The sequence below is a fragment of the Acanthopagrus latus genome, chromosome 10 (genome assembly GCF_904848185.1).
Source record: "Acanthopagrus latus isolate v.2019 chromosome 10, fAcaLat1.1, whole genome shotgun sequence".
NCBI lineage: Eukaryota > Metazoa > Chordata > Actinopteri > Spariformes > Sparidae > Acanthopagrus > Acanthopagrus latus.
Genome location: NC_051048.1, coordinates 18,285,358 through 18,303,280, shown reverse-complemented (window position 1 = coordinate 18,303,280; position 17,923 = coordinate 18,285,358). Strand labels below are relative to the sequence as shown.

The following is a 17,923-nucleotide window of genomic DNA, read 5'->3' as shown; positions in this document are numbered from 1 at the left end:
GCACATCAAGGGTCGCTTTTGGCCTTTGAATGAAGTGTGCTCTGTTGCACTGCGCTCGCCCTGAGAAGTGACCCTTTTTGGAATCAATTGGTGGCACTCGGAGAAGTTGGATTTGGCGTGAGGTAGGTGAGATCAGAGGTTTTCATTGTCAGATAGAATTGAATGCTCAGTGGGTTTGTATGTTTTAGGTGTGTGTGTGTGTGTGTGTGTGTGTGTGTGTGTGTGTGTGTACAATAGCCGCAGTTAAGTTTGAACTTGAAATGGTTGCCTGTGGTTTTGCCTTGCCTCTTTTGGCTTTGTGCAGGCATGTCCCCGCTCTGATTCACCAAAATACATTTTTCTTTTGGTGCCGCATGACTACAGTGTAATCTTTGTGGCTCATCCAGCATACTGTGGGACATAGTCTATAGCCTGTATGCACTGCCAAATTGAGTTCTGGTTATTATTAATAATAGCGGCTAAAATTAGATTAAATTAGGGTATTATGACTTGAGAAGATGAGCAGGAATGGTGTGTTCCTGGGGATTAGCAGCAGAGGGAGGAGAACACGAAGCACTTTTATCTCGCTGACATCACATGGCCAGCTTTCTGGAGTGTGGGTGGACAGTTGCGCTCACGAAATGTGTCCTTAGGCTAGCATTACAGGATGCAAAAGACTAAACAGCCTGACATTTTCTAAATGTCTCCACTATGATTCCCCTTCTTGCTTGCTTCTCCCACAAGAGGTTTCAATGCAATTACATAGACTGCTCTCTCCAAACCCACCGACTGGAAAAACAGCACATTAACACAACAAAACTTGAGTAGAAGTTATTTAACTGTCCAGCTGCTTGGAGGATGAATATGCAACAGCCAATATCCAAATGACCAGATGTGGCTGTGGTTGCTGAGTTTGCTGTTTGACCAAACTGTAACCACGGAAAATACCCGTTGGATGGAGATGCACTCTTGGCTGCAGTTACACCAACGCAATGACATCATCTATCGACATTCAGGATTATGATATACTTTTTGAGTTAACCACACAGAGCTCCTCATCGTCCCCTTATGATTCACTATACGAAGACTTGCTCTGAACCAAGACGTCTGTGGATGTGATTCATTCCCCACACACTGTTTACCTTCCTCATCATACTATTATTAAATATCTCTGCTTCACTGGAAGGGAATCTACTGACAAGGGTGTGGAGGTTACTCAACACTGAACCGTGTAAGAACAGCCAGAGTCTTTTATCACCTTCCTGGTAACAGTTAAGACATGTCTGGGATATAGTGGGCTGCTCGTCGTGTTCAACTCTTTACCTCACACCTGTAGCTCAGACGACGCCAGGGAGCATTTGCCTCACCGCTTTGAGGCATTGAGCAAGACAAGCTTGTCTTGTTTGAGCTGGAGAGGGGTTGCAGGGAGGTTTGTAAAGTGAATGTAGTTGGTATCTTTTTGACCTTGTGTTGGTGCAAGACGCTGCAGAACCAGGCCAAGGTCTTGTCTACTTCTCACTGTTGAAGTCATAAACATGGATTTTTGGGGCAGCCAAGTTACTCTCCCTGCGATATTGGCTTGGTCCGCTGCTCAGCAGTTTATACACTGACTTTCTATAACATCTTCATCCTGTGGTCATCATAAGGAAATAGAAAAGAATGTGTGTTTTTATAGCCTAGTTATTACATAGCCTTGTTTCTTTAAATTGAGGGAAGTGCTTCATATTGCTGATGTTTTGACCTTAAGCTTGTGTCATGTTATTTCTTAAGGCAGCAGAAAAAGAGGTTGCTTTGAAACGCAAATTAAGTAGTGCAAGAAGATTATGTTATGAAATATCCAGGTCCAATGTGTAGGATTTATGGGCAGACATTGAATAAAATATTCTTGATTTATGTTTTCAGTAGTGTCTGATCACCTGGAACTAAGGATTGTTGTGTTTTCCTGACCTCAGAATGACTTCTTCACTGCAGAAGGAGCAGGTCCTCACCACTCTGTCGCACTGCCATGTTTCTACAGTAGCCTAGAATGGACAAACCCACCACTTGCTCTAGAGAGGGCCTTTCGTGTTTTTAGCGGGCCACTGTAGGGAGGGATGAGATGAGGGGTATTCAGTTGGTCGCATACTGCAATCACACCGCTAGATTCCACACTGGACCTTAAACCAAAAGTTTACCAGGACAGCAGGGCTTTGATTATTATTTACATCTTTGATTAATCTGCCAATTATTTTACAATTAATGCCAAAAAAAATTACTCATCATAATTTTCCAGAGCCCAAACTGAAGTCTTCATATTGCTTCTTTTGTCTAACCAATGGTCAAAAAACCTGAAGATGCTTCATTAACTATTATAAATGACAAAGAAAATTTCATATTCTCAAATTTAGGAAGCTGAGACCAGCAAATGTTTGACCTTTTTGCTTGAAAATTACTGAAATAATTGGTTTGAGTTTCAATTTCCGTTAGATGGATTTATCGACTAATCATTGTATTAAGTGACAAACAAATAAGTGGCTCTATGAGAGGAAGCAGATTTATGTTGCGTGTGGACAAAGGGTAACACACTAGTCAAATATATGTATTTCTGCATTTTTTGCCACTGTGGGCATTGTCATGAACTAGTCGCCCTGCAAAACACCTATAAAGACAAAATGCCATCCTATCGCACCTACCCTGGAGGGATAACGTTAAGCCAAACTTCCCTCCTTTCCCAGTTTCAGTCAGCCAGCTCAGGTTCCAAGCGTGACCAAAAGGATTAGACAGTAGGGTGTAAGGTCTGTAGGACTTACACAGGAAGTAAACCAATTTTCAAATCCTTGTCATTGTCTACATACAGCCCTTACTATTTCCTGGATGCAGATATTTATTCATATCATGCATGGCATTATCATCACACAACAAATGTACCCAAGTGCACAGACTTTTCAAAACACTGTACACTAAGCTTTCGTGCAACAGTTTTGGTGGAAAACCGGGGGGGGGGGGACTCAATGGGCTAATTATAGGTGTCGGGTTTCAGGTTGGAAAGTCCAATTCTGGTGTTTTTTATGGAAGAGAAAGAGAGCAGCAACAGGGTGTGGTGGCATCTTATGTGGTTTTACCCACCTCAAGCCCTCCGGGCTCATGTGAGCGCAGCCCTTTCTCTATGATAATAAATGGAGATGGGAGGGGTCGTGGTCACTAGGACTAGTTTCCCTCCCTGAAGTTATTCTATTTTTGCAGAGTCCAGCTGTGCTTTGTAAATCCAATGTGTTTAATTTGTTGGATGTTTTGTATCCAACCTGCCCACTTGTGACATACCACGATTCCTTAGGCTCCTTTATTGCTCCGACAAAACAAAGTGATTTCAGGCAATTTTGTCAGGCTATCTGATTGCATATGTGTACAGGTTCAGGCAGAGTTAACATCATGATCAGAATTGACAGCGTTGTTTTAGGTGGGGAAAGAAAAACTGATATTGGGTAAGGTGACAAGTTCCTTACCCAGCAAGAAGTAGGGCAGCAAAGGGAAAAAGGTAAACATCTCTAGTCAGAGGAATGCTGGTACTCCCTGTCAGCTTTTTTTATCAGCAACAAGTGGTTGACACACACACACACACACACACACACACACACACACACACACCGGCAGCACTCAACAAATCATTGTACTGCTCCTGTAATCCAGAACGTAGCAGAGCCTTACCCATCTGCTGTAGCTAACCGGCTGGAGTTAGAGAACAGGCAGTAGATTACTGGTGATCAGGAGGATTAAGAGATGAAACGCATTGTGACGATGGCCTGAGTTTGCATACAAATTACTTGTATCCATAAGGACATTGAGAGCAGCCCATTTGTTAGTTGAGGGGATTACACCTAAAAGACACCTTAGCACAAATCTGAACTCATGGCTCAGGTCTAAGGGCCAGACACTGAGTTCCCTGGCATTGAAGATCTTTAACTGTTGTTGAATTAAACACTAAATATGAGCTTTTCTTGTAAATTACTGAATACCTGTGCTAGTTGTGCAAGATAATGAGTCTATGGCAATAACTAACTTAGCTGAAGTGTTGTTTGGTGAAATGTAGGTTCTGAACAAGAACTATTTTGATACACACAATCTGATCAGCATGCTGGTGTTGGTAGAAAGGGTGGAAATATACATACATGGTAGAAGTTATCGTTTCAAACACAAGCTTAATGCTGTGAAAAAGGTCTGTTTTAACCCAAGCAATATTTTCCTAAACCTAACCAAGTATTCTAGTTCCCTAACTGAACCAAACAGTGACAGAAAACTGTAAGGTAACAATGATGGTTCTGGAACAAGATTTCTTTGATGTTCCAGCAACATGAGTCTCAAAGCTATGAAATCACAACAGCGTGATTGTACGTGAAAATTACTGGGTTATTTAAGTGATGGTCCTGGATCAACGTTAATTATGATGTTCTAGGAACAATACCAGTACCTGATATCAGATAGACCATTTTGATCCAGTGACTGCTGACACCTTGAACTGCCAAATTAGCTGCAAGTGCCATTATTTTTTGTCTAAAAGTAAAACCCAGAAAGACCTGGATATTGTATTGATTAGGATTGTTGCCCAAATCACATGCCTTCTGCTTTCACCATTTTCCAGTACAAAATAAAATGTCAAGTTTTTTGCAGATCAAGAGCATGTGAAACTCATTGAGATCACTTGAGAAGTAGAATCACACCACTGGCATCATTCCTGAGGCACCCTTGATAAAAATAGGATTTCTCAACAGAGCTTGACCTTGAGTCATGTATAATAATGTGCTATATTTATTTCACAGTTTCACAGCCTTTGATCTATAGACACAATACAGATAGGAAATCTAAAGGGACACTAATTGTGTTCATGTTGTTTACCATTCCTGCCCGCCTAGCATCACATAAGCATGCTGACCTCATCAGATCTCTGCAAATGTGATAGACTGTCTGGCAGATTTGCGGTGACAAACAAGATTTCCCATCGTAAAAACACTAGATTCTGCTGCTTATCCTCCTAAAGTCAAATTCATGCATGTCTGTCTACAATATCTTTATTTAGATATTGTCAGCGAAGATTCATACTTGCCTAAATCAATGTTTCTCCTTGTCTCTCCTCTACTCTCCTTGCTTTGTTAGTAAAGAAATGCCTCTTCCATCTTATCAGCCACCACACCCTCGCCCTTTCTCCCTCAAAAGGAAGTTGCCTCCTTGTGAAGCTCTCTCTTGATGTTATTTTCAGGGAATGGTTTGTCATCTGCGGCAGATAGAAGACCAAGATTATTTTCTGTCCTCCGTCAAGATTGCCTGGTGGTGAACTTGAAATGCAATTAGCGAGGTCTTGTGACAACCAGCGATCATTGTCGCTCTGAAGCATGTCTAGAAATGTTTCACAAATTGATTAAACCGGCTGCTTAGAGCTAATGTGAAAACTATTCACTTTGTGGCAGCTGTTTCTTCAGTTAGCTTTAAAACACGAGATAGAAAAATGCTTCTCCTCAAGGCATTTTGCTTTGAGAAGTTCTAACATGCTTTTGCTCTTGTTATGTGCATATAGATGTGCCCACCTGGCTGTAGTGAGCACTCCGCCTCAGGGAGGTCAAAGGGCAACATTAGACCTGAAGGGCAGAACTAGACTGTTTGTTCACTGTGTTCTAGGACCACAGTTATGGTTGACTCAGCTTAGCACCATGAATAGCTTCTAATTACTGCATGGCTGACTATATCTGCACATAAACCATATGAACATTCTGTCTTTCTGTTTAGCAGTCATTATAGCATGAAGCATGTTATTATCTTCATTGCACGATTTTGTTAAATGTGCCATAGAAGGGACACTGCAACATGTGCTCGGACAGACGTCAGGCTGTGACATTAGATGATACTGTGTAGGTTCATCAGCACAGATTCCTGATTGATTACTTTGTGACACAATCACCAAATACATCATCACAACTTAAAAGAAAAAGACAGAGGTGTAAGTATTACAGGATGTTTTAGTGTCTGTTAAATGTTCAATCTAATGGACTTGTTACTTAAGCTAGACTTTCTGGGTTGTATTTCTAACACTGACTCGAAACTTGAAACCCCTTTTCTGGTGTCAGATTTGGGAAATGTGTGTCCCACACTCTAAGTAACTTCCGTGCGTGTGCAACGTGTGTGTAGGAAAGTATTCAAAACTTGTACTTCTCACTGGACCCTTTTTTTTTCAAGATATAATGTGTTTTTAAAAACGAGCAGAGGTTTCCATGATACATTTTGTGCCAATTGCTAAATGAAACTCTTACTGAAGCCGGTCAGGAGAAGAAGGATAGCCTTCAGTGCGGTTCTTTGCTCTACTTTTAATGAAGAAATTTTGTCCAGTTCTGATACAACTGCTGCTATGGCAGCATCCGTGCTAACCTCTTCGGAGGCAGCCATTGTCCACAAGCTAGCAGTCGCTTCTCACTGTCATCACATCTAAACCTCCTCAAAGCATGCTGATTGGTCGATAATATTTTGACTGGCCACAAGCATTTAGCTTGAGGCCCAGCAGAATGGGTTTGATTCGTCAGAATGAAGAAGGAAGTCAGTAAAAACATGAAAACATGATGTAAATAAAACTTTAACAATTTATTTCTTTATCATATATTTGGTTTTGTACAATTAAGTACTCTCAGTCAGTGTGTACAACCTAGTGTGTCTGAAGCATATGGTGGCCTTGTCCATGAACACACAGCCTTCCTGACGGGGTTGAGATGTCATCTGTGATCGCACCATCAAAACAGCCGTGCAACATATGACAGACATCCAATTTCCAAAGTGATAGACCGTGTAGAAATCTAATTAAACGCGGGAGATCTACCATGAAAACCAGGCTGTTAAAAATCACTGCGTCTCATCGATTATTTACGGCAAAATTAAGTCCAAAGAATCGTACGGGAAAACCTCAGAAAGAGCCACCCATGCTTTAAGAATAATAGCTGGTCCAGAAACAGTCGCTGATTGTAGAGATCTGCCAGAGATGTGGAGGCACTGTGCTGCGGTGGAGACAAAGGAGCGATGCCAGAACAAAAAACAATTTTCTTTTTCTGGTACATGAGCTAAATTGCTAGCAGAAAACACCACTTGATAGAATTATTACCGTTTGGGGGCGTAAGAATGGCATGCTGTGACAGCAGAGAATGAGGCTCGGAGTTCAACTCGTGGGCTACCAAACTTTTATTTTGATTAAGCAAAATTCATCTGGCTTCAATTTAAACTGACTGAGTATTTCTTTGCTCTGTAAAGTAAAGAGAGAGTGCCCCGACTGGAAACAAAACCAGAGGGAAAGGCCAATGTGGTTTTGACATGGCAAGTATGTTTTTGTGAGGGGAATAAAGGGGGGTTAAATCATCTGATTCCTTCATGCCACTGTGGCAGAGGCTGTATGTATTGTCGGGTGGGTTGCCATAGCAACAGCTGCAGAGTAAGGAAGTCTTGCTTTCCTGCGCTTCACCCTCCTCCTCCTCCTCCTCTTCTCTCTCTCTGTCCAGTACCTTGTCAGATTTCTTCCTCTCTCTCCCTCCCTTTCTCTCCCTCGCTCTCCGACTTGTACAGACATGGTTTGCAGAGTTTTGGGTGGGGAATGTTCAGGTATGCGTTCTCACACACACACACACACACACACACACACACACACACACATACACACACATACACATAATCTGTCTGTGTGCTGCTGGTGGAGCAGACTAGGGAACAATGAGTCTCAAAAAGAGACTTTCCTTCAAGCGGACCTGGAACTTCAACACTGTAAGTAAACTGTGGTTTGCCGAGCAAGTCTCCTCTTCCTCTGCTGCATGAAGCCGGGAGACTCCTTTTGTTCAGTCAGCTGTTTTTCTCATTAATCTCACTCTTTGACGCGCTCCCATTCAGAACAGCTGTTTGAAGCGGCAGGGACTCGTGGTTGTTTGTTTGCGGGGTCCTAGAATCAGCCTTGACTTGTGTAAAAGTTTAGAAGAGGCTTTTTTATCTGACTGTGGTAAAGTGAATGTCTCAGCACAGATTTTGAAGGAAGTGACATGCCTAAACAAGCCTAAAAGATAAAAGAAATCACTTTTTAGAAGATGTGAAATACACTCAGTGAGAGGTGTTAATGTATGATTGCTGTTTATCCTTTAACTGATTTGACACCGATAAAAGTGTTTTTCTGTCGTGGTGGCTCACTTCAGATCATACGCATAAATCTGTCTTGGTGTGCTCAACTACGTTCCTCCAGCATGTGGTGTCTCGGGATGCCAGACTGTATGGCGTGGGGGCTGTACCACAGTAAAGCTAGAGGAACGTTTTCCAACCAGAGAGCCAAATCCTGCTCCACGTCTGGAGCCAGGGTACTTGATGTGACTTGAATTGTGATTTTGTCCATTTGGTTGATAACAACCTCGACGTGGACATGGCTTTCAGAGGGATTCCAGCTGGGAAGTGGGATCTCTGCAAGTCAGCCTTGTATGAAAAGGATCAAAGACGGCCTGTAACGCTGCAGAGCCACCCACGGTGTACTGGCTCGTCACCAGAGGTGTCAACAGAGGAAGGGAGTGTGTGGACAAGAGGTGACGGTATGCCTGGGTCATCACTTTGGCCTTATTGTAGTGGAGTTGAGGGCGAGGAAGCAATAGTGAGAAAGACTCGGTGGTGTGTGTGGTCTAACCCCTGCAGCTTCATTCCAAATATACACACACTGGCCTCTTCAGCTCTACCTGGTCTACTTTTGTAAGTGTGACAAGTGTGCTGAAGGGATAACTGATGAATGTAATTGACCTTACACCATGTAGTTTTAAAGAAGAAGCTCAATCTCCAAATTTTTATATTTCCAGTATAAAGGATATTATAATACAAACTATAATACCAATATTTATTTTTTCCATAGCTGGTAAACAAGCTGTTCTCAGAGGAAAATGAGGGCCCCAGAATACTGTTTGAAGCTAGAGAGGTGGCAGGGTCCAACACATATAATTAAAGTAAAACATCCTTCAACTGTATTTTTTATCTTTTTAGTTTGTCGTGCTATAAATAGTCAGTCAATGCCACAACAAAAAGAATAAATCACTAAAACCGATTCATTTCTTTTTTTTAACCAACCAACCAAATCAACCAGCAGCAAAAAAATAATATTTCATTGAGTAACATTTGCTAAATTGTGTCACAGCTAGTGTTTCAGGAATTCTGCAACATTCCCATACATTGAGGCACTTCTTTTGAAACTGATTAAGTATTTGTCATCAGCCTAATTCCCCGCTAACACATGCAAGGTTTACAAGATCTTACATCTGCTGTGTGTCGAGACAGCAGTCATTATTATCTATTGGAATACTCCCACTCTTATCACATGTCTGTGAATAGGTTTCACTCTCAGAGGAAGTGGATGTCTATCATATGTGTCACTTCAGAAGTAAAAGCTCCACGCAAAGGTTTAAAGGTGCACTAAGACTGATCTTTAACTGATTTTTTTATTCCAAGACAAACTAATTTCATTTTGTTTATTCAGTCACAAGAAAAAACAATGTTTTTTTTTATTTAAAGATCAACAGAATTCCATACTGTTTTACTTTGTTCATATGTGGCTGACCCTGCCACCTTTTTAGCTTCAAACAGTGTTCTCGGGACCTTATTTTCCTCTGAGAACAGCTGGTTTATTCAGTTATGTAAAACAAATATTTTGGAGCTCATTAATATTGTAAATATTATAATTTGAATTTATTACATAGTAATTTCTTACATTTTAAAGTGCCCTTTAAAAAGTGGGGATTGTACAACACTCCAAAGTTTGAGCCTGGGCACCTTTTGTTTGTCCAGAACCCAAACTGACGTCACATTATGTGATGTCTGACTTGCCTTAAAGTGAACCACAGTCACAACAGTGCATATATTTAAGGTTTGAGGCTTTGCCGCTTTTAGACCCAAAAGGACAGACAGATGGAGTGGGTGTTCTCTCTTTTCTCACTCCTCTGTTTCGACTTCATGTTGGTCCTCCTCGCTCTGACCCACCCATGATTACTGTACACATGCTAACCACCACAGAGGGGCTGGCTTCTGGGTGTTGACTATGTGGAGCTGGACTCAGCAGCAGGAGCATAGTTGTAAAGAGGCTGTGACAGACAATTAGTGGGTTTCGCGGTCTGTGTCTGATTGAGCTTTTACATGTGGTCACTCCCGAAATGGAACGAAGCGTCACGTCAGCGCACATGACCGCGGTTACATCCCCTGCCTTTGGATGACCAATAGTATCAACAGAACCTACAAAGAATGGGCAGATCCACAACATGTCTGGGCTTGTTCTATGACTGATTGGAGGTTGGAAACTGTTCATTAGAAATGAGACAGGAAGTGAAACCACATCCGCATTCAGTTTTTATAAATCTCTGTATAATATTGTCTACTGTTATGCAATTCCACTGAAGCACAAACTGTGTACTGCTCACACCGAGACACCAGCCAGGCAATAAGAGCCTCATGTCGTCGTATTATCAGCCTTGAATGTTCACACTTTGAAGTGGCAGCTCAGAAAACACTCTTCTGGAAATAGTCTCCCCTTTTCAGATGAATCCTCCAACGCACCGATTTTTCAAGTGTTCTTGGACCAAGCCCGAAGATGTGCCTCTCATATCCTCCCCTGCATTTAAATATAATTTTACGATACAGTTTGGGCTAAATCTCTCTTCATTAGCCTCTCCAAAATTACGCCGATGGATTTTGTAGGAGCCCAGTGCTGAGACGGGCATTCCAAATGAAAGTTTTGGCAGGCAAATATTTGTTGATCCGTCACATGTGGTGTTTGATTAGCATTATCTCATGGTTATAATTGAAGGGGCACTTGGTTGTTTTGGACACGAAATTCAAACTCTGAATTTTGATATTTACAAAATTAACAAGGTAATAATACAAACTCAGAGATTTATTATTTCTATCAGTGAATAAACAAGCCCAGCACACTCTTGGAAGCTAGAAAGGTGGCAGGGTCTGCCACATACAAACAAACAGAAGGAAATTGTGTTCAAGGTCATGTTATTTATTCAGTCTGTGAAGATCTTTTTCTTCTGATTAAAATGACCTCTCCAAAACTACATAGTGCACCTTTAAACCCAATCATGGATAGTGGGCACATTAAATGTCCATTCTCACTGGGGGTGTTTGTGCTGTTTGCCTTTTTATCCAGGGTCATCAGCACACGCATAAACCACTTTACCTGAATTAACAAGAGAAAAGAGGACCATTACAGCCCGTGATGGCCTCCACCAGGATGAGCTCTGATCTTTGTGACTGCAGTTAGCAGGAATGCACACATTCAGGCCTGCCAGGGTCATATAAAATGAGGGGTGGGTCCTGCTGTGGAGGTGTGAACAGCTGTGTGTGGTAGAGGCCAGGGGTCCACCCACTTACAAATTAATGGTCCTGTGTGAGGACTCAAGATCCAACCCTTTCCCAGTAGCACACACTCACACACAAAGACACACACACCTCAGAGCGACCAGTGGGATGCCTGAAGAGACACTGCTATCAGGGCCGTCTTCAGTCTCTTGTTTCAACACAGGAGGTCATGAGGGCAGCCTCTCACTCATGTCTCTCTTTGTTCTCTTTCAGTCTGCTGCTTCTTCAGATGGTGGTGAGTACAATTGTACAAGTATTTATACTGAAACTACACTCAACTAATTCTCTGAAAGTCTGAGCCTGAACTTCTGATAAAAGATGTATAAAAGAACACCAGCTGTGTGAGGTTTAAAACTGAATTAAATCACAACCTTTCACAGCTTTGTCTTAATGATCCCTTTTTACTAACACAGTGAAACGTTTTGATGTTGTCCAGCTCGCAGTGCTCTGTCCAGCTTTTTCACCATCTGCAAATTTTATTCCTCATTTTCTACTCCACACTCAATACAGAGCTTTGTAGCTGCCTAATAAAACGCTCTAATAAAAAGACTTAGCGAGGATGATGTATTCACTGTAGGCAGCATGCCTCATTAACAAAGGATGTTTGTCGAGCGTGTTTTGGGTTACGGTTGGGGCTAGCGTGCTGTCTGGTCTCCCCTTTCATAGCAGTTTTAATAACATTTGCTAACAGGCTGACCGAGGCTGCAGCAGGGGAGTGCAGCTCCGCTCCTTTTTACAGTGGATGTGGATCAGACATGCTCGACTGTTTGCTTTCTAAAGCCATCTCATTAACCGAGCGGCTCACAATGTGGTAAACACAGATCCCAAAGCCTCAGCCCTAATACATTAAACCAAGTCCAAACAAGTGGCTTGTCAGTGAAGTTTAGACAGCGACTTCCAATGACACAGGGCAGACTGGTCACTTGTTTTGATTGTGAAGAAGACACACTCTCAGAATGTCATCCTCAACATGAAGTCTGTACAGTTTTAATGATTCAGTAGCAGTAATTGCTAAGAAAACAGGACATATTGTTGAATTTAAAAGGTCATATAAAGGCCAGCTTAGTTGTTATCTGACCTAACTATACAGCTGTTTACAGTACTTCTGTTTCACAATGCCACAGTCAAACTACATGTATTTTCAGATTCACCATACTTCTTGTGCAGGTGTTTAGGCAAGATGAAAACATACTACACTTGATCCAGCAAACATTTCTTTTCTTGACAGCAGAGAGGCTCTCTTTTAAAGGAAAAGCTCACCCAAAATTCAAAATGTTCTCCTCATCCTCATGCAGATGGAAAGTCAGGTGAAGTTTCGTAGTCCTCAGAACATTTCTGGAACTTCACTGCAAAGCAGCATTGCTGCATTCTCCCAAATAACCGAAGTGGATGAGGACTCGTTTTAAAATTAAAAATAGAAATAAAATTGGCTCCTTCAAGCGCATGTAGTGCAAGGTAATGGAAAAGGAAAATGTTTTTTCGTTGTCCACAACACTCCATTTGACTTTCCATGTGTTTGGGTGGAGTAGATAATGACTAACTTTTCATTTTTGGGTGAGCTGTTCCTTTAATAGAAGTTGCCCATGCCAACTAGTTGACTTTACACTATATACAGTATGCATGACAAATCCCCACTTTGACCCCTTTTGTTTTATGTTGTTTTTTCACTGTGTGTGCTGCTCCAGCTCTAAAGTGGCCATCTGCCGCCATGATAGCAGGTACCATGCAGGCTGCAGCCCCCAACTTTAGTCCCTGGCTCCTCACCCACACTCTCCCTGCTACCTCTTTGTGTCCCTTTAATCAGCCATGTCTCCTCCTTTTCTTTCTCCTTTTATTCTGCCCCCTTTTCTTGCCACCCCCTCTTTACTCCTCCCTCCCTCCGAGTGACATCTGCTGTTTCAATCAGACCTGTTAGCTCGGCACTCACACTTCCCTCATAACATTTTTCTGAACTTTGACATTCACTTATTGTGTAGCATTCGCTGGTGAGAGGTGTATCTTTCCCCAATCCCCTGACATTTAGCTTGTAGTCTAATCTATTTTCTTTTGTAATTATGTTTGGTGCTGTTGTAAGGCACCTTTTGGCTCCCCGCTGTGTGTAAATGACAAGTTCTTCCCTCTTTTAATTCCAACTGGATCAAGACTTTTATTAAACTGCAGGCACATTATTTGTGTCTCTCTTTTCCTGCGATCTCCTTTAGCCAAATTGTATTCTTAAGGAGCTTTCAGTGACGGTGTTAGGTGTACTAGTTGACATTTAGCTAAATTAGCACTAGAACCCAAATCCAATATTGATCCATACTTGTGTTTGTTTAGAGGACGGTCAAGGAAACGGTTTCTTGTAAGATCTGTTCTCCTTCATGGGTCTCAAAAATGTCAAAAGGTTGTAAACACAAAATGCTTAAAAAAGAAGAGTGGCTTCAACATTCCCTCTGGCAGGAATTACCCTTCAATGACATTAGAGTCCTCTAACCTTTGTATTTCGCTCTTCTGTCCTGCAGACTACAGCGGAGTCCAGTTGCAGGGATGCTGCAGCCAGAGCAGCCTGAACAGTAATGGCAGTCTTCCAGGAGCAGGCAGCCACAGAGGGTTCCCGGAGCAGCGTGTGGCCAGTTGGGCCGGCTGCTTCGAGCGTCTCCTCCAGGATCCAGTGGGTGTGCGCTACTTCTCGGTAAGAGAGGAGTAAAAGTTTGTCAGTTTGATAAAATTGTTTGTTAAAATGGAATAAACAACCCAAAAAAGAAACATGTACATAATAAGTGCTTCTGGAGACTTGGATTATGTTGGACGAGTTCTGTGGAGCCCTTTTATATATTTCTTTTTAGAACTTTAAAGGTCTCCATCTAATTTAGTTCTTAGGAGAATGCTGCAAAACTGTTCTGCTGTTAAGCTCCAGAAGTGTTCTGTGGACTGCAAAAAAGTGTCTCTGAGATTTGTGAATGTTTCTATCCTCTTTTTGAACTCTTGTTTTGATTCACATATGAGAGGAAACCAACATTAATGCGAAGAAAACCTTTTTAAATCATATATTTTTTCGTTCCTCCATTTGCTGATGATTGGCTGCAATCAAGGGCATCTAAAGTGTTTCAGTCTGATACAATGCTCCAGTCAGTGTTTGCCAATTTTCCTTCTTGCATTACATTAGTTTCTATCATAACATTTCGCTGTATCACTTCTTTGTAAGCACGTTTCTTCACAAGTCCCTGTTTAATATAGATCTGGGATAGTTTCAAGTTCAGAATCAGTTCTCACTGTCCAACCGTAGTGAGTACAGGCATCTCATTTATGTCACCATACCTCCCACATAAAAGATGTGTCTTTGAATTTAGCCCACAACACCTTCAGAAGACTGTAACATTAAGTTCTGCCGTCCCAGATCCACCTCGCTCCTCACCTTCCCTCAGCACTGATCAGAGCAGCACTCGCCCACACTATCCTGTGCCTACACTTACACCAGTCTTATTTCACAACATTACGCCCAATCATTTCTTATTCCTCGCTCCGGCTCTCAGCAACAACAACACCTGAAACAAAACGGAAAAAGTCACCAGTTGTATTCCAACAGAAAAACTCTGGTGCTGTGTGTCTTCACAGGAGTTTCTGAAGAAAGAATTCAGTGAGGAGAATATCTTGTTCTGGCAGGCCTGTGAATACTTCAGTCATGTCCCTGCAACTGATAAAAAGCAGGTAAGTCCACAGTGTGAAGCTACAAATTAAGTCAGAGCTTTTGTTTGGTGCTTTAAATTCATATAGTGATTGTCTAACCTTACGGCTTCAGTTCCTGCTAGTACTATTCATACAGACTTTTCCAAACATGATAGATGGTTTTGACTGAAACGGGCAACCTATGACATCATCTGTGTGTCCCCTGAGGGAGACTTACCTGTAAATAAACATATTTACCTGAAGTTGGCTTCCTGTTTACCAAGTTCACTCACTCCCAATTTCCTCTTTCGGTTATACAGTCCCTTACTTCTCTTCCACCCAGGATCTTGACTAAACTTAGCTTTTTTTCCCATTTTTTGCCTTTTAAATGCAAATTGTACTCCATATAACAGGATTTATATGGCTGTCTGTTGTCAGCACTCCAGTTGTTCATTGTATTGCCTCTGTGTTTAATCAGTTGTAAGGTTTATGCTTCCTTCTGATTGTCAAAGACTAGAGAATCAGCATGTAGTCACCATCGAAAAATGTGCATTTCCACCCAAAGTACCTGGAAATTTTAGTCCCAGTGCTGCGACCCCCAGAATGACTTTTACAAAGGTCAAACATAAACACTGGAGTCAGAGAGTTGCAGCAAAAAGAAACATGACATTAATAAAGCAAATACTGAATGACTACAAGTCAACCAACTCAACGTCAAAACAAAAGACTGATCGGACAGCAAAAATGAACAGAGGAACGGAAGCTACACAGACCAGACAACAAAGGCTTGTTGGAGCTTGGCACCAACCCTATGTCCTAGCAGTACATTTAAAAAGCTGTACCAAACAGTTGTGAAATATAACCACTGCTACAGGTATCATTAGAAATAAAAGAAAGAAAAAAACGCAACTGTTAGTCTCCAGACTAACTGCTGCTTCAAGCTGTATGGTGGAAAAAGAGAGAGAAAAGGTTTCTGGCCCTCTAAACGAAACCAGACCAGTTATACACTGAAGAGAACACAGGCATCATGTGTCAGCAACATGCACAGCATAGCCGTCACGGGGGAACTTAAAGCTTCCTTTATCCTGCTGTTGTCTGCATTTTCACCACACTGGATTAGACAAAGTTGTGTGGTGATTTCAGTAAAAGCTCTTTTTATGCGTCATTTTTGCAAATCTTCAGTGAAGTTATGTAAAGTGTAAACCTTGATTATAGTTCTTAAAAGGGCTTCTAGTTCCATGGGGGAAAGTCTCTGAGGTGGAAAAGATGCAACATTCATACTTTGTCTCTGCAGCAGTGATTCCCAAACATAATGGTTTATATCCACTTGATAAAGTGAGATAAGATAAAGTCTATGTCTGACCTCTATCAGTTTTAAGATGAGCCTTCTCTCAAGTTGTGTAATTAGAATCCTTGTGGAGATTTGAAGTGAAACCAACCACTATTATATACCATAAGAACAAAGAAATCTTTTTTGAACCTTCTGAATGTTCTCTTCACTTACATCAGTTAATGACTATGTTTTCAGTAAAAGGATTTGACAAGAAAACACATAGCAACCCCATTTCCCACAGTTGTTCTTGATATTGTGCATTATCAAACCTCTACCTACAGCTGTCCCAGAGAGCTGGAGAAATCTACAACAGCTTCCTGTCCAGCAAGGCCACCATGCCGGTCAACATCGACAGCCAGGCCCAGCTGGCTGACGATGTCCTCACCTCCCCACAGCCTGACATGTTCAAGACGCAGCAGCTACAGGTACCAGAAACACTGCAGCAGCAGTGACCTCGTCTCATCTGAACACCCAAGATCAAGACGCTTTCTATTATGACCGGAAGGATACTGTATGCAGAATGGGGGCTGGATCTCATTTAGCCTTTAGTCACTTTGCACAGCATATTGGGTTCTTTTAGTGGCCATCTGGGTTTGTTTACAAAAGGGCCCTGAGCCTTCACCAGAGACATAAACACAAACTGGCATACACCCACAGAGGATCTAGCACATACTGTACACACAGACACATGGACTTGTAGTCAGAGATGTGTATATTTTCAGCCGGCGCATGATACATTGTCAACTGTTAAGACACCTGTCATAACATAAGCTGTAACCATATGTCAGCACTAGTAGTTTCTTCTCCCTTGTGTCCAGCTGTATCATTTAGTCATTCTCACCATCTTTAACCTTGACGTTTACGCGTCCATCACTTTCACTAACCCCCCTCTTCTCCATCTTTTGCTATTTGTTGACTCACAAATGCCACTCTTCTTCCTCCACGTCCGCAGATCTTCAACCTGATGAAGTTCGACAGTTATTCACGCTTCCTCAAGTCCTCCCTTTACCAAGAGTGCATGCGTGCTGAGGTGGACGGCCGACCCTTGCCGGACCCCTACCAGATCCCCTGCAGTCCAGCACCCTCAAAACACAGTGCCAGCTCTGACCGCTCTACACTTTCTACTCCGAAAAAGGTGCCGCTGTTGCTTTTTGACCGTAACAATGGGTTGCTGACATTTCTCATTAGTTTGCCATTGCAGGCTAAATCTTTGTTTTCATTTTTCAACCAACAGGAAATCAGAAAGCAGAGGTCAGGGAGGTCGCTAAACGAAGACAGCCGAGATGAGAGCGCGGACAAGAAGCGTGGCATCTTCTTCTCGTGGTCCCGCAACAGGAGCTTCGGGAAGGGCCCGAAGAAGAAGGAAATTGGAGACATTAACCTTGGTGAGAAATTAATTAACAAGCCTGTCGCCTTCTGGTAATGAAATCAAGAACTGTTCAAAGCTTTTGCAACACACAAACTTCCAAAGTGCTGATGTGTCCATGAACAAAGATACTAAAACCGCTGCCAGCTCCAGAGTTGCCATGAGCTACATGCGGGGGAGGCATGTAGAAACACAGCTGCCCTGCAGTGATCAAAGTATTACACACA

General features: G+C 42.1%; 1 protein-coding gene across 3 annotated transcripts in view; it reads left to right on the top strand.

The window, feature by feature from the left end:
• rgs12a (regulator of G protein signaling 12a) overlaps nucleotides 1–17,923 on the top strand; it is a 39,089-nt gene that overhangs the window by 9,770 nt on the left and 11,396 nt on the right. For all 3 annotated transcript variants that reach the window (XM_037111656.1, XM_037111655.1, XM_037111657.1), the window contains 6 exons: nucleotides 11,566–11,587; nucleotides 13,854–14,023; nucleotides 14,947–15,039; nucleotides 16,612–16,755; nucleotides 17,283–17,465; nucleotides 17,565–17,715. In XM_037111656.1, the coding sequence (XP_036967551.1) occupies nucleotides 11,566–11,587; nucleotides 13,854–14,023; nucleotides 14,947–15,039; nucleotides 16,612–16,755; nucleotides 17,283–17,465; nucleotides 17,565–17,715 (763 nt within the window). The remainder of the gene's footprint in view (nucleotides 1–11,565; nucleotides 11,588–13,853; nucleotides 14,024–14,946; nucleotides 15,040–16,611; nucleotides 16,756–17,282; nucleotides 17,466–17,564; nucleotides 17,716–17,923) is intronic.